Source organism: Macrotis lagotis, chromosome 4 (genome assembly GCF_037893015.1).
Source record: "Macrotis lagotis isolate mMagLag1 chromosome 4, bilby.v1.9.chrom.fasta, whole genome shotgun sequence".
Lineage (NCBI taxonomy): Eukaryota > Metazoa > Chordata > Mammalia > Peramelemorphia > Peramelidae > Macrotis > Macrotis lagotis.
Window position 1 is genome coordinate 172,645,450 of NC_133661.1, and position 13,907 is coordinate 172,659,356.

The 13,907-nt window shown below is 37.2% G+C and overlaps 1 protein-coding gene across 1 annotated transcript in view; it reads left to right on the forward strand.

Moving 5' to 3' along the window:
* Nucleotides 1-6,053: 6,053 nt before the first annotated feature.
* DMXL2 (Dmx like 2) overlaps nucleotides 6,054-13,907 on the forward strand; it is a 100,056-nt gene continuing 92,202 nt past the window's right edge. Inside the window, exons 1-5 of the mRNA XM_074234680.1 lie at nucleotides 6,054-7,773; nucleotides 10,934-11,170; nucleotides 11,598-11,869; nucleotides 12,444-13,125; nucleotides 13,528-13,649. Coding sequence (XP_074090781.1) covers nucleotides 7,542-7,773; nucleotides 10,934-11,170; nucleotides 11,598-11,869; nucleotides 12,444-13,125; nucleotides 13,528-13,649 — 1,545 coding nt within the window. The 5' untranslated portion in view covers nucleotides 6,054-7,541. The remainder of the gene's footprint in view (nucleotides 7,774-10,933; nucleotides 11,171-11,597; nucleotides 11,870-12,443; nucleotides 13,126-13,527; nucleotides 13,650-13,907) is intronic.

The following is a 13,907-nucleotide window of genomic DNA, read 5'->3' on the forward strand; positions in this document are numbered from 1 at the left end:
AGAATTATTCTCATTTTGTATTGGTCCAATTGATGATCTGAGAGATTTATTCTCCTTTTGTATTTGTCCAATTTTGCTTTCTAAAGTTTTGTTTTCTTGTTGCAAGGTATTAATTGTCTTTCCCAAATTTTTAAGCTCCTTCCTTATTTCTTCAAGGAAGTCTTTCTGTGCTGGAGACCAGATTGTATTCTCCTCAGAGGTTCCAGGTCTCTCTGAGTTGGGGTCTTTCCCTTCCAGGAATTTTTCTATGGATCCACCTTTTCGCTGACCCTTCTTTGTTTTGCTAAGACCTTGAGTGGTGGGGGGGGGGGGCTGGTTCACCAGGGCTTGGGATCGTTAAAGGCTTTACTCCCTGAGTGCAGTTTCTCTGGCTGGCCAGTAGGAGGTGGTGGTTGCTTTCTCTGGAGTGTCTGTGACCTTGGTTGAGGTCTTCTCTCTTTGCTTGAAAGGAGGGGTTGGAACTATTGAATTCTTTTGCCTTCAATCATTGGTGGGTTTTACCCTGGCCTGAGGTCATTCCTCAGCTGGGCTGGTTCTGCTCACACACCTGGGCCTGAGGCAGAAGTAGTTTGCATTTGTTTGTTTGGGAGGAGGTCTGAGTTGTAATGGCACCAGAGGAGCCCAGAATGGTGTTCCCAGCTCTCCTGCACCACAACTCTTCCCCCAGCCCAGTCCCAAAGCCCCAGGGGTACAGCACCAACACCCAGCGCCTCTGCTCCCCGCGGACCCAAGTCCCTGTCATCCAGCCCCACTGCTGATCCAGCAGGTCCCGCTCTTGGGCCCTCAGACTCCCGGTTCCAATTCAGCTGTTGATCTGGCTGATCCCGGGCTGATCCTCCCTCTGAGCCCTGACTCACCCCCCCCTTTCCCCCAATTCAGCCAAAGCTGCTGCTGGGGACAAATCCCGAGGTAGATGTTCTTTCTCCTGGCTTTTCTTTCTGGGTTTTGTGGGTCAGATTTCTTTTAAGAGGTTTGTTTCATGTGATATATGGAGAAGAGATCAGGAGACTTCAGAACTGTGCCTGTCTTCTCTCTGCCATCTTGGCTGGAAGTCAAGTATCACCCTTTCTATAAAACCTTCTGATGACATCTCCATTCAATCATCTCGTATCTAGTTTGTACTTTTTAAAAAATTGTGTTACCCTACCTCCCCCAGAACAAATACTTCTGCTTTTGTCTTGCCTGGATCATCAGTGTTTATCAGTTGATTGTGGGTCACTTGTAATTTTGGGTTTCCTAGTATTCCATGAGTCATGATCATTGACTGTCATTTGGAGAACAAGGTGAACCTTTTTAGGTCAGGAAGCATAACTGGTAGATACTTCAAAAAGTCTACAATTGTTTATTGTCTTGAGTTATGTTAGGCTCTTTTCTTTTTCAAAAAAAATTTTTTTAAATTTTATTTTTAAAGATTTTATATATTTTGATTTCTATAATTTCCCCCCCCAATTTTAGTTCCCTTCCCCCACCCCCACAGAAGGCAATTTGCCAATCTTTACATTGTTTCCATGGTATACATTGATCCAAATTGAATGTGATGAGAAAGTAATCATGTCCTTAAGGAAGAAACATAAAGTATAAGAGACAGCAAAATCAGACAATAAGATATCAGGTTTTTTTTTCCTAAATTAAAAGTAATAGTCCTTGATCTTTGTTCAAATTCCATCGTTCTTTCTCTAGATACAGATGGTATTCTCCATTGCAGACAGTCCTAAAATGTCCTTGATTGTTCCACTGATGGAATGAGCAAATCCATCAAGGTTGGTCATCACCCCCATGCTGCTGTGAAGGGTATACAGTGTTTTTCTGGTTCTGCTCATCTCGTTCAGCATCAGTTCATGCAAATCCCTCCAGGCTTCCCTGAATTTCCATCCTTCCTGGTTTCTTTTTTGTTTTTTTTTCATCCCTCCTGGTTTCTAATAGAATAGTAGTGTTCCATGACATACTTATACCACAGTTTGTTAAGCCATTCCCCAATTGAAGGCCATTTACTTGATTTCCAATTCTTTGCCACCACAAACAGGGCTGCTATGAATATTTTTGTACAAGTCATGTTTTTACCCTTTTCCATCCTCTTTTCAGTAGTGGTATGGCTGGATCAAAGGGTATGCACATTTTTGCTGCCCTTTGGGTGTAATTCCAAATTACTCTCCAGAAAGGTTGAATGAATTCACAGGTCCACCAGCAGTGTATTAGGGTCCCAAATTTCCCACATCCTTTCCAACATTGATCATTGTCCTTTCTGGTCATATTGGCCAGTCTGAGAGGTGTGAGGTGGTACCTTAGAGAATCTTTAATTTGCATTTCTCTAATAAGTAATGATTTAGAGTAATTTTTCATATGACTATGGATTGTTTTGATCTCCTCATCTGTAAATTGCCTTTGCATTATCCTTTGACCATTTGTCAATTGGGGAATGGCTTTTTTTTTTTTTAAATATGACTCAGTTCTCTGTATATTTTAGAAATGAGTCCTTTGTCAGAAACATTAGTTGTAAAGATTGTTTTCCCAATTTACTTTATTTCTTTTGATCTTGGTTATAGTGGTTTTATCTGTGCAAAAACTTTAATTTAATGAAATCAAAATCATCTAGTTTGTTTTTAGTGATGTTCTCCATCTCTTCCTTAGTCATAAACTGCTTCCCTTTCCATAGATCTGACAGGAAACTACTCCTTGATCTTGTAGTTTGCTTATAATATTGTTTTTTATGTCTAAATTCTGTATCCATTTTGATCTTATTTTGGTATAGGGTGTGAAGTGTTGGTCTAAGCTATGTTTCTCCCACACTTCCTTCTGGAATATCATATTCCAAGCCCTACGAGCCCTTAATGTGGATGCTGCTAAATCTTGTGTTATCCTAACTGTAGCTCCATGATATTTTAATTGTTTCTTTCTGACGGTTTGTAATATTTTCTCTTTGTCTTGGGAGTTCTAAAATTTGGCTATAATATTCCTGGAGGTTTTCATTTTGGAATCTCTTTAAGGATTCCAATGGATTTTTTTTTTCCTTTAGTTTTTGCAAGGCAATGGGGGTTAAGTGGCTTGCCCAAGGCCACACAGCTAGGTAATTATTATGTGTCTGAGGTCGGATTTGAACTCAGGTACTCCTGACTCCAAGGCCGGTGCTCTATCCACTGCACCACCTAGCTGCCCCATTCCAATGGATTCTTTTAATTTCTATTTTACCCTCTGTTTCTAGGATATCAAGGCAGTTTTTCTGGATTATTTCTTGAAAAATGAAGTCTCAGCTTTTTTTTTTTCTTTTCTTTTTGGTCATGACTTTCAAGTAGTCTAGTAATTTTTAAATTATCTTTCCTGGATCTGCTTTCCAGGTGAGTTCTTTTTCCAGTGAAGTATTTCTCATTTTCTTCCAGTTTTTTATTCTTTTGCTTTTGTTTTGTTTCCCGATTTCTCATAAATTCATTAGCTTACTTAGTTCCATTCTACATTTGAAGGATTCATCCTTCATCTGTTCAATTCTGCTTTTTAAGGCATTATTCTCCTTATTGACCCTTTGGACAACTTTTTCCATTTGACCTGAACTGGTTTTTAAGGTATTATTCAACATTTTTTTGTAATTCTTTCACCAAGCTGCTGGCTTGGTTTTCATGATTTTCCCTACATTGCTCTCATTTCTTTTCCCAATTTTTCCTTTACCTCACTAACTTGATTTTCAAAATCTTTTTTGAGCTCCTCCATTGGTTGAGACCAATCCATATTTTACTTAGAGATTTTGGATATAAATGCTGTGATTTTGTTATCTTCTAAGTGTGTTTGTTTTTTGGTCCTCCGTAGGATCAAAGTAATTGTCTATGGTCAGATTTTTTTTTCTTCTGTTGTTTGCTCATTTCCCTAGCCTATGACTTGATTTTTGCTCTGTGTTAAGGTGAGGCTCTGCTTCCAGGGTGGTGGGCACACTGTCCCAAACTTTTAAGGGTTTTTGCAGCTGTTTTCAGGTATTTCAATTACTCCCAGATCTTATGAGAGGTTTGGGCTGCTCTCCTGATATGTGCTCTGGTCTGTGGATGACTACAAGCACTCCCCTCTGCCCTGTAGCTATGAGGAGGGTCCCTGCTCCACTATGGCAGTAAAGCATCTTTCCTGAGACTGGGGTCCCAGATTGAGACCTGGATCTGAGTATGGGGAAAGCCACAGAGTCCTGCCCCAGGGAGAGCAGAGAGAGATCTCTACAATCTTCTTTGACCCCCTTTACTGTCCTTGGGCTGAGAACTCTGGAAGAGTTAGTGGGTAGCTCCCCAGGTCTGCCCCTGGTCCACTGGGGCTGGGGCTGGGACCGTACTGGACTGGGCTCCCCTCTTACTCTAGTGTGGTAGCGTTTTCTTGTTGACCTTCCCCATTGTCCTTACCAGTCCCTGTACTGAGAGGTCTGAAAACTGCCCTGCTGCCACAGAGCAGGCACCCCCTGGACTATTCCTGGATGACTAGAGCTGGAGCACAGCCTCCCCCCCCTCCCCATTTTTTTTTGCAAGGCAATTGGGCTAAGTGACTTGCTCAAAGTCACACAAGTAGGTAATTATTTAGTATCTGAGGCTGGATTCCAGTCCAGGTCCTCCTGACTCCAGAGCCAGTACTCTATCCATTGCATCATCTAGCTGTCTCAACTGCAGGCCCTTTCTATCTCAGGTATAATAGGCCCTTCCTTTGGATCCTCCAAGTTGTCTTGGGTTGGAAAATGGTTTCACTCAGTCTTTTTTTTAGGTTCTGTCACTCTAGAATTTGGTTAGAGTCATTATTTAAAGGTATTTGGAATGGTCTAGGTGAGAGTTCACAGGAGTTCTTGTCTTTTCTCTGCCATCTTGACTCCATCCCTTGTCTCAGTGCTTTTTAAGGAAAAGTAGCCCAACCTGCAAGGGAATAGGGTGAGAGGAGGTCAGGATAGCATTAATACTGCACTTATCATTCCAATCCTTTTAACTTTATGGCCTCTGAGGGGTGGCTTGGTGGCGCAGTGGATAGAGCATCGGCCCTAGAGTCAGGAGGACTTGAGTTCAAATCCAGTCTCAGACACTTAATAATTACCTAGCTGTGTGGCCTTGGGCAAGCCACCTTTATGGGCTCTGGACCTCTTCAGGATGAGCAGAGGCAGAAACTCAGGATCTCTGGTGAGTGGTTGTCCTTTACGCTATACAAGAATGATCCTAAAAGGAAATCTGTATAAACTCTGAAACTTAAGGTATATTTTAAAATTTCCTAAGAATAATTTTCAAAGAAATATGTTGTGAAAATTATAATAGTGGAGAATCCCATTCTGTAAATAGATGCTGGTAAATAATGAAATGAACTCAATTGAAGGGCTCAGTCAAAGCAGGAATTCTATCCTAATTAGAAAAAACATCTTAATAGGCTCTCAGGGAAGCTCAGGCACTCACATGAGCTCTTGACCTCACTTAAGCACAGGTTTGATGATAGAAGTCGGGAGAAAAGCTTCTTTCACTTCACAGTGAAAAGCAAAAATCGATGAAATGAAATGAAACAGTTGATGGACAAAACAAAGTAACAATTGTTCTTCAGAAAAGGGGCAGAAAAGACTTTAGCTTTAATTAGCATTATTAAGCATGAAATTAGACTTGAGAAAAGACTTTAGCTTTAATTAGGATTATTAAGCATGAAATTAATGAACAGCTAAATAGAGCAAAGGACTTTTGACCCTAGTCTTAAACTTCAGTGCCTGGGAACTTTATGTATATAGTAAACTTTTCAAAATAAATGCATGTAAATTAAAAGATTGTTTCTCACTCTACAGTGAGGAGGATTCAGACTGTATACTAGGAATTTTCAACTAGAGTTAGATGAGGTCCACTCAGAGATGTTTTGGAGAATAGGTAGGACCAGAATGACCTTCATATTCCCTTGAAGTTCTATGATTTTGGGTTTTACAGTGATAAAGAAAAGTTGAAATTGAAATAGAAAAGTTATTTGATCTGCTTTTTTAAATGTTTTTCCCTTTAAAAGTTCTTTTTCTTAAGTAGTAAAAAAATAGAATTATTTGACTCACATGCTAATTTTAATTTTTCACTCCCACTGTCACCTCTGAGACAGATCAAAGGAGAGGGGAGAAGAAAATCTGATGGTACCTCTTGAAAGAGAAGATATAGTTCATGGATAGAAATTAATTTGTCTTTATGGATTTAATTTTGCCAGTATAGCCCTTTGAAGGGATTGAAATATCAAAGATAAGCTAATTTTGTGGAATGATTGCTGTATTAGATATTGATGAGTTATGCAAATACAAATTTATTATTCCCATTTTACAGGTGAGGAAATTGAGACTGAAGATGTTAAGTGATTTGTCCAAGTAGCTTAATGCAGACTTAGGGAGGTTCAGGATACCAATGTCTTCTCTAAGAAAACATTGGTATTTATCCACAAGACTCTCCATCTTCCTACCTGGGGCATTTTCTCTGGTTGTCCCTAATCCCTAGAATGCTTTCCCTCATCCTCACTGCCTCCTAGCTTTCTTCAAGTCCATCTGCTTTCTTTGAGAAGCCTTCCTTCATAGAAGTCTCTTTTCTCTTTTCATTATTCCCTACTTATTGTGTAGGATTTAGTTGTTTTCATATTGTTTCCTTCATCAGACTGTGAGCCTTGTGAAAGAAGGGACTGTCTTTTGCCTTTCTTTGTGTCTCCAGAGCTGGCCACAGGGTCTGGAATTTAGGAATTTATTGAAGGATTTCTCAACTATCCCTTTATGTGTTTTCAGGGATTGTTTTGCTTCTGGGTTTGTACCCACTGTGTTTAGCGCAGTAATAAGTGCTTCATGAATTCTTTTTTATTCTTTCATTCCTTCACTTGATAACTGTTTCTTTTTCATAGGTGACTGATTTTTTTCCTATACTAAATACTAGGTACATATTTTTTCATGTCACTGACATGTTCAGATAAATTCAACAAATGTACTATACTGATTACTTGCTAACCAAATGCAAGGGACTGTGCTTAGGCTATAAGTTCTACTTTAGAATTATATTTAGAATTGTTTTCTTTGCTGCCACTATATTGCAAACAGATTAAACAATCACTTGTCTGGGATATTGTAAAGGAGATTTCTGTATGTTGAATTAAATGACCTCTTAAGCTCCCTCCCAACTCATAAATTCTTTAGCTGTTGCCCAGTAAAACTGATTATCTATTCAGCCATCCACATTGCAGATAATCTTTCCCTAGGAAGATGAGTGCCATGAACCATTTGAGAACACTGGCAAGAGGCAAGCCTCTTTTTCCTTATAGCTTCAGGAAAATTTCCTTTACTCCTTAATGACTCAAGGGAACCCACATAGTACAGATTATCATGCTCCTAAACATTTATACAACAGAAGTTTGTGAACTTCAATGGACATTTATCTTGTGCCTCATACTGTGAAACTATATTAGAAGCCTAGAAAATAAGACCTATGCTGTTCTAAACCGATTGAGAATCTTACTTGTCAAAGCCCAGATGGTGGTAATCCCAAGTGTTTCTGAGAAAAAACTGAAAGAATTGCAGAAATCAGTGATAAATTAAAGGGAAAGCTAACAAATATATGTATTTGACTTTCCAGGATTACTTAACAGTTACTTTTTGTTTAATACTATTTCAGACCATTCATCATTTGAAAAATTTAAGGAAAGGTCAAAGAAGATCTTCTGTTCTTGTAACTCACACTGAATTAATGCCTGACCAGATGGGAACCCATGAAGTTCAGAGACATATTTCCCATCATGCTAATGCACTGTGTCACTTCCATATTGCAGCAAGTATCAACCCTGTCACAGGTAAAAGGTGTTATCATATCTTTTATATACATGGACATACAATAATGTTCTTCAAAAACAGTACTGTATAGGATGTGGCACATTACACATTTCTGCTCATGTTTTTGTTTGGTCTCTTTAAATATTTTCTAATTAGGATTGATTTATATTATTTTAAGATTTTGTTTCTTAAATTAGGATGATCTAGTCTCTTGGAAAGCTTGGAGTGCTGTGGCTTTTGAAGCTTCAGCTTTCCACTTGGCACGCTGATTAACTAATACATTGTTTCAATACTTTCACTACTTTTCCTTTTTCTTGCTTTCTTTTCTTTCTGTTCTAGTACTATAGTCTCAGGGTGGTAGTGTTTACAGTGGTAATATTTATTTTACTTGGTTAGTGGAATCTCTATTTCTCTTCTACTATACTAGAAAGATTTTCCTCTCCTTTTTTTGATATTTCACTTCATTGAAGGAATTTGGGTAAAGTAGACTAACTCCTCGTCTGATATATGGCTTTTTTTTTGTGGGGGGGAGCAGCATAAATGGTTGTGGTGTGGTGGAGATCCCAACCTCAGACCTGGTTCTAGTGACAGAGAACTCCCTTGGAGATTAAATGAAGACTAGAGAAATTGTGGGGAAGTCAGTATTATTAGAATGGCAGGATTTTTAACCTGATACCCTCTCTGAATGAAAATCCAGTTTGGCAAAGAAAGGACATTTGAAAGAATGGCATTGTCAAAAGTCCTGTAACCTTAGGATTATGGACATGGCTCTTGACAGATTTGCGACCCAGGAACCTTCATCTTAACTGCTGGGGTTTTGTACTCAACATTATTTCAGGATTCATTACCAGTCCCTTCCATTTATCCATCCATCGATAATTCAACAAGTCCCTTATCCCAAATCAGAAACATAAAGTTTTAGAAGGAATGTCAGAATTTATAAAGAATATTTAATATTATATTAATTGAATATAGAAATATACATTATATACACATATATAAACGCACATGTAGTAGATAGTTTGTAAGATTATTTTTGTTTATTATCTTATTTTGATTGACATAACCCTGTGAGATAGGTACAATTACTATTTCCATTTCACAGATGAGGTAACTATGACTGGTGTCAATTAATTGACTTACTTGATATTAAAGATCTGAGGCAGGACTTGAACTCAGATTTTTTTCACCCAAAGTCCAGCATGCTTCATCAAGTGGCTTACCTTAGCTGCCTCACAAGTCTGAAATCATCTGATCCTTCACCTCATACACTGATATAAGTAGCTCATAATTATAAAAACTTAGTCTGGAATGATTAAATAGCTTTTATTAATTAAGTTTTCTGCAGAAAGGGGCTAGCTCCCCTAGTGGGGAAAAACCTCAATTTGTGACAATGTCCAGTTTTATATGCAATTTGAAAGACTTTCTCCTCCCCTCCAAGCAGCCATTGGTTTGAATAATCAGGATCACTATCTCATTGATATTATAAGCCTCAATCATCATAGAGGGAGGGAGTGTATAGTAATATGTATGGACCTCATTAAGTATGCTCACTTAAAGAGGTCAGAAACCTTAGATCTACCCAGGACTATTTGGAGCAGGCCTTGATCTGACTTTTTTAGGTCAGGTTAGAAGATCTTTTCGAATTCTATGATTGTTTGGGGTCAGTTTCTTTATCCCCACTTTTGTCTTACTCTCCCATATCTGCATGTTGCACAATAGCCACAGACAGATCCCAGTTTTTGTAATATATATATTTGACAAGGCAATGGGGTTAAGTGACTTGCCCAAGGTCACACATCTAAGGAATTATTAACCATCTGAGGGTGGATTTGAACTCGGGTCCTCCCGATGACAGGGTCAGTGTTCTATATACTGCACCACCTAGCTGCTCCCTGTAATGTATGTGTTTGTGTGTGTGTGTGTGTGTGTGTGTGTGTGTGTGTGTGTGTGTGTATTAACAGTCTCCTCCCCATGGAAACCAGACACCCTATAGGCTTACATTATTACTAAACAGCTCATCTGCTACAGTAGAGTGACTTGATGTTCTTAACTTTTCAGAAGAGATTTATGAAGATGTTCACTTTCATTAGGAATGTTTTACATTGTGGAGATTTTGTTAGAAACCTAGAAATTGAGGCTCCTGTTGTTCTGACTATATTGAGAATTTTATCTGGAAAGGTCCAATTGTGGTGATCTCCCAACTATAAATTTATTCTTATTATTAAAACAGTGTCAGCATGGCCTATGGGTTTGGACTTGAACATATATTTGCTCTATATAACTGGATATTTTAATAGTATTTGGAAAAATGTTGTTTTACCTATCTTTTATGTACTTTTGAAATCTAGAAGATTCTTACTGATGAGGTTAGTGACTTCTTTTTTTAAACTTTAAAATGCATTTATTTAGTATGGGAACTATTTCAGATAATCCATTCCAGTTACCCCACCAAAAAAAAAGTTCAATTCTGCTTGGAAGTTTATATTTTCTTAGAAATTTAATATTTAATATATGACTTAGATGATTAATTTTCCCATTATGTAATTTATTTATTTTCACGTTACTACAATAGTCTTGTAAAAGTAAACATTTCCTTCTCCCCCCACAAAGACAGAGAAATCTCAAGAAGAATAAAGTGGGAGGGAAAAAGTATGCTTCAGCCTGTTCAGTTACTATCATCTCTGTCTCTGGGATGGATTGCATTCTTTATCATACGTCCATCAGAGAAGTTGCTTCAGTATTTTTTCCCTCAATTGCTATTGCTAGCTGTATTTCCCTCCATCTTATTCCTCTCCACTCCCATTTATTCTCTTCTCTTTCTCTCTTTTTATCCTGTTCCTCCTCAAAAGTGTGTTTGTATCTGGCTACCTTCTCCCTCGATCTTCCCTCTCTTCTATCAACTACATCGCCCCTCCCCCCTGTCCCTTTTCTCCCATCCCTTTTCTTTTTCCTCTAGGGTAAGATAGATTTCTATATCTATTGAGTGTGTTAATTTTCAAAAATTATATTCACCATTATATTAAATGAAGCCTTACATTACCATTTTAAAGAGCAACCAACTTAAAGTAATTATTTATTCAATTATCTATATAAATCACAATTTTTTCTCCTTTAGATATGGGGCATTTATATTTTTAAAAAATAAAATGTAGATTTAAATCTCATTTATTTCCATAGATATTCCATCAGTTCTAGCTGGAACAGCATTTAATTTTGATGAAGGAAATGGGGGATTTGTGGTTCATTGGCTCAACAACAAGGAATTCCATTTTACATCCTCTACTGAAATATTTATGCAACAGTTAAGAAAGCTTTCTGACCTGCAAGTAGAACAAGAAAATGATTATGGAGATAGAGTTGAAGAGGAATTGCAGGAAGAGAGAGAGAGAGGCTTACATATGAAGCTAGATCATGGTTGGTATCCTTTGTTCTAATTTTTTTTGGTAGTACAAAGATTGCCAGGAGCTTATATTGCATGAAAGTACTAAATGAACAAAATATGCACTTGGAACAGTGAATTTTTAATGCCTCATTAAATTATTTTAATGACTTTGGAGGTTATGTATTATGTTGTGAAACTATTTATTACCATATTGCTATTGTACTATTGTAGTAATATTACTACATTGATATCTTGAGTGAAATATTTAGTGTTAAGTGGGAAATAACCATTTGCCATGCTGAAAGAGTTTAGAAAATGATATTGCCATTCCTTGTTTCTAGATGGTAATCAGGATAAGAAATATTCAAGATGGCAAGCTTTTTCTTATAATATGGTATTTCTACATTGTTTGTTGGCATCAGAGTTATATTGTTGGTCTCCTTGTTTCTTTGTATTCAGAATTATCCTTAGATAGAGAATCTGAAACAGGCACAGGATCATCTGAACATGAAGATGGAGAGCGAGAGGGGAGCCCTAGAGTATACTCCCGAGCCAGTATGCCAATGCCACTTCCTACAGTCTTATTAGATCGGAAGATTGAAATGCTACTTACTGAATGGAACAGGAATCCAGATATGCTTTTTACGATCCACCCCATTGATGGCACCTTTCTGGTTTGGCATGTGAAGTATTTGGATGAATACAATCCAGGAATATTTAGACAAGTTCAGGTATATTTTCTCAAAGAAGCAAATATTGTATTTCTTTTAAAAATAGCAAACCCCTAAAAAAATATTTATATGATATTTTTCATAAGTAAGAATACATCATTAAGTCCTAATTTTCCAGTCTACTTAAAGGGAGACATTGGCTCACATAAAACAGATAAGCCCCAACCATTTCTTTCTTTCTTTTCTTTTTTTTTAAACTTTGGCACACTTTTGGGTAAATAACTTTGATTATACATGTCCAGTTGACTTGGAATTTTCAACTCTTCAAATAAAATAAGTCGTTCTGAAAAATCTCACTCTTGAGAAGCTAGAAAGTTGTCCATCTGACTCTCTTAGGCAAATATTTCTCCTCTTCCCTTAACAAGATTAGTAGTTGATTTTTCTGATTTCAGGTGTTTTTGGAAGGGGTAAACCTTCAAGGTTCCTTTCCTTCCAGCTCCTGTGGAGCTGTAGGTAGAGATGGCTCTATTATTGAGTATTGCCTCATATAATCTATAGGTTTATAATTATGTTTATAACAACTTTCTGATTGTTTTTAAAACTATTTTATAGGTGGATATAATTGTGTTTTTAGGTTTCATTTTCTTCGCGGATTCCTGTTGCATTTCCCTCTGGAGATGCCAGTTCTCTCAGTAAAAATATTATGATGTATGCTGCTAAAGATATGACTAACACCCTGTGGCAACAGGAGAAGAGTACTGATGATGTTCTTGGATCCCAAACAAGCTCCAGACATGATAGCATGAGTGTGAACATTGCAGTTCCTGTAGTAATGATGGTCTCCAAACATGTCGATGGATCTTTAAATCAATGGGCAGTTACTTTTGCTGATAAATCTGCCTTTACCACTGTGCTAACTGTATCTCACAAGTTCAGATATTGTGGTCATCGCTTTCACCTAAATGATCTGGCTTGTCATTCAGTTTTACCATTATTATTAACGTCCTCTCATCATAATGCTCTGCTGACACCTGAATCAGATAGTCTTTGGGAGACAGACATGAAACTAAGTAGAATTACAGATCCTGTAAAGCATATTAAAGGCTCATCTAAAGAACCCCTTAGAAATGCAGCCACTCGTACTTTTCATGACCCAAATGCAATCTACAGTGAGTTAATTCTGTGGCGTGTAGACCCAATAGGACCTTTGTCATATACCGGAGGAGTATCTGAATTGGCACGAATCAATTCTCTCCACACCTCTGCCTTTTCTAATGTAGCTTGGCTTCCAACACTTATTCCCAGTTATTGTCTAGGTGAGTGGTATCTTAAAATATTTGGGTTTGGGGATGATTATTATTAGTTTTATAATAATTTAAGAAGAGTCACAAGTATTTTTTGTTTAAAATATTAATTTCTATGGCACTTAAAATTATATATATATTAATTCTTTGAATAAAATCCCTTTTAATAGTAAAATGATTTGTATAATAAAATTTATTTGTTGTTAAGTGTTGAAAGGATACTGTACTAAGTACACAGTTCAAATGATAGGAAAACTTTTTAAAAATGCATCCATTTTTAGTTATTTTTCAGTATTTCATTCAGTGTTAGAAATATCAGTTTCTTATGAATCATTTTATCCTGTCATATTAATAAGAAACCATTTGATAATGCAATTATCTTTCTTCCCCGCCCCCCCCATCCTTCTTTTTTAGGTACATACTGCAATTCTGCTAGTGCTTGCTTTGTTGCTTCTGATGGCAAAAAATTGAGATTATATCAAGCTGTAGTAGATGCCAGAAAGTTGCTTGATGAACTTTCAGACCCAGAATCCTCAGTAAGTTTTTATTATTTTTGGTTGATAAGGGCATGAGAAGACAGAGTGGGTATGTAGATTCCATATTTACATGTTCTAAAATCCTTCCTTTGTTTAGTCCTTATTTAAATGCATATCCTTCATGTACTTTGTTCTTCATGAGCATATATGTGTCACAATTCTATATTTCTTGTAGTATCCTTTCAAAGGTACCACTGGACATTTATTGAAATAATATTTATGCATAACATTTATTCAGCATTCATTCCACAAACATTT